Raw genomic sequence first — 1,247 nt, forward strand, 5'->3', positions numbered from 1 at the left:
CTATCTCTGATGTAACAGTTACACAGTATAACAAGAGAGGAGGTGGGGGAGTGTACGACAGCCTACCTCTATCTCTCCAACGTCCTCCAGCGAGAACGTCCCTTCATCCGTCAGCATCCTCGATGACCTCAGATTCGTCAGCTTCACCTGCGAAGCAGCCAAAGAGATGCGTGTTACCATGGCAACGGCCACAACCAAGTGTAAGTACCTTCAACGCGTCGTCACGATTGCAACTCAATTTTTAGATCCCTCACCTCGACTCCCCCTTTGCACCGCCACTCCCTCCGGCGTACCTGCGCCCCTCCCCCCGCACGCCCCTCTTCCCGTACGCCCCCTTCCCCCGCACACCCCCTCCCCCTCGCAGCCCCCTCCCGCACGCCCCCTCCCCCCGCACGTACCTGCGTGGCGGCGGTGGCCGACTCGAGCGTGATGAACTCGTCTAGCGTGCGTTCGTACGCGCGCAGCTGCTCATCAATGATCGCCTCGAGGCACGCCGTCTGCTTGCCGACGTCCTGCAGGCTCTCCTGGGCGGGGCGGTGCGCCGGCGGTCGCAGCACGCACGGCGCAAACACGACGGCGAGGTTGCCCGCCGGCATGCGGTTCGCGTCGGCGTGGTGGGCGACGCGCGCGAGGTGGTAGGCGAGACGGTCGAGCAGGGAGCGGTTCGGCGCGGGGAGGCGCGCGGCGACGTCACGCACGGCCCGCGCTCGCGCTCCGCCGTCAGCCGTCGTAGTCGCCGCCGCGCGCAGGAAGCGGTCGTAGAGGTCGTAACGGAGCAGCGGCTCGGGCATCTCGCGAAGGAAACACTTGAACGTGCTCGCGAGCACGTGGATCGGGTAGGCGGAGAAGTCGACGTCGTCGGGCCCCGCCGTGATCTCCACCTGCGAAGGTCAAGAGAAGGTCAATGTTATTTATGAAGTTCGGGAGAAGGTCGACGTTATTTATGAAGGTCGAGAGAAGGTCGACGTTATTTACGAAGGTCGGGGATCGGCCGGGGATTCTAGATTCCGCTAGACCAAGGAACGTACACCGCGGAACCCGTCGTCAGAAACAAAATCATTCTTAATGTTAGTCTTGACATTAATATTTTCTCATAGACTGGAACGTTATATGCTGCATATGAGAGTTTCTGTCAACGCTCTATGCACGAAAAGTTAATGTTAAGACTAATGTTAAGACTAACTTCGTTGCAGATTTCTGTCAACGGTCAATGAGGAAAAGATAAAGTTTAGACCAATGTCAAGACT

The 1,247-nt window shown here is 58.9% G+C and overlaps 1 protein-coding gene across 1 annotated transcript in view; it reads right to left on the reverse strand.

The window, feature by feature from the left end:
* The window catches only part of LOC106819704 (unconventional myosin-IXa-like), a gene marked incomplete at both ends in the record, with an annotated part of 2,214 nt that extends 1,333 nt beyond the window's left edge, over nt 1–881 (reverse strand). The window contains 2 exons of the mRNA XM_014824305.1: nt 67–147; nt 399–881. Coding sequence (XP_014679791.1) covers nt 67–147; nt 399–881 — 564 coding nt within the window. The remainder of the gene's footprint in view (nt 1–66; nt 148–398) is intronic.
* Between the last annotated feature and the right edge of the window lie 366 nt (nt 882–1,247).

The sequence above is a fragment of the Priapulus caudatus genome, unplaced genomic scaffold (assembly GCF_000485595.1).
Source record: "Priapulus caudatus unplaced genomic scaffold, Priapulus_caudatus-5.0.1 Scaffold4098, whole genome shotgun sequence".
NCBI lineage: Eukaryota > Metazoa > Priapulida > Priapulimorpha > Priapulimorphida > Priapulidae > Priapulus > Priapulus caudatus.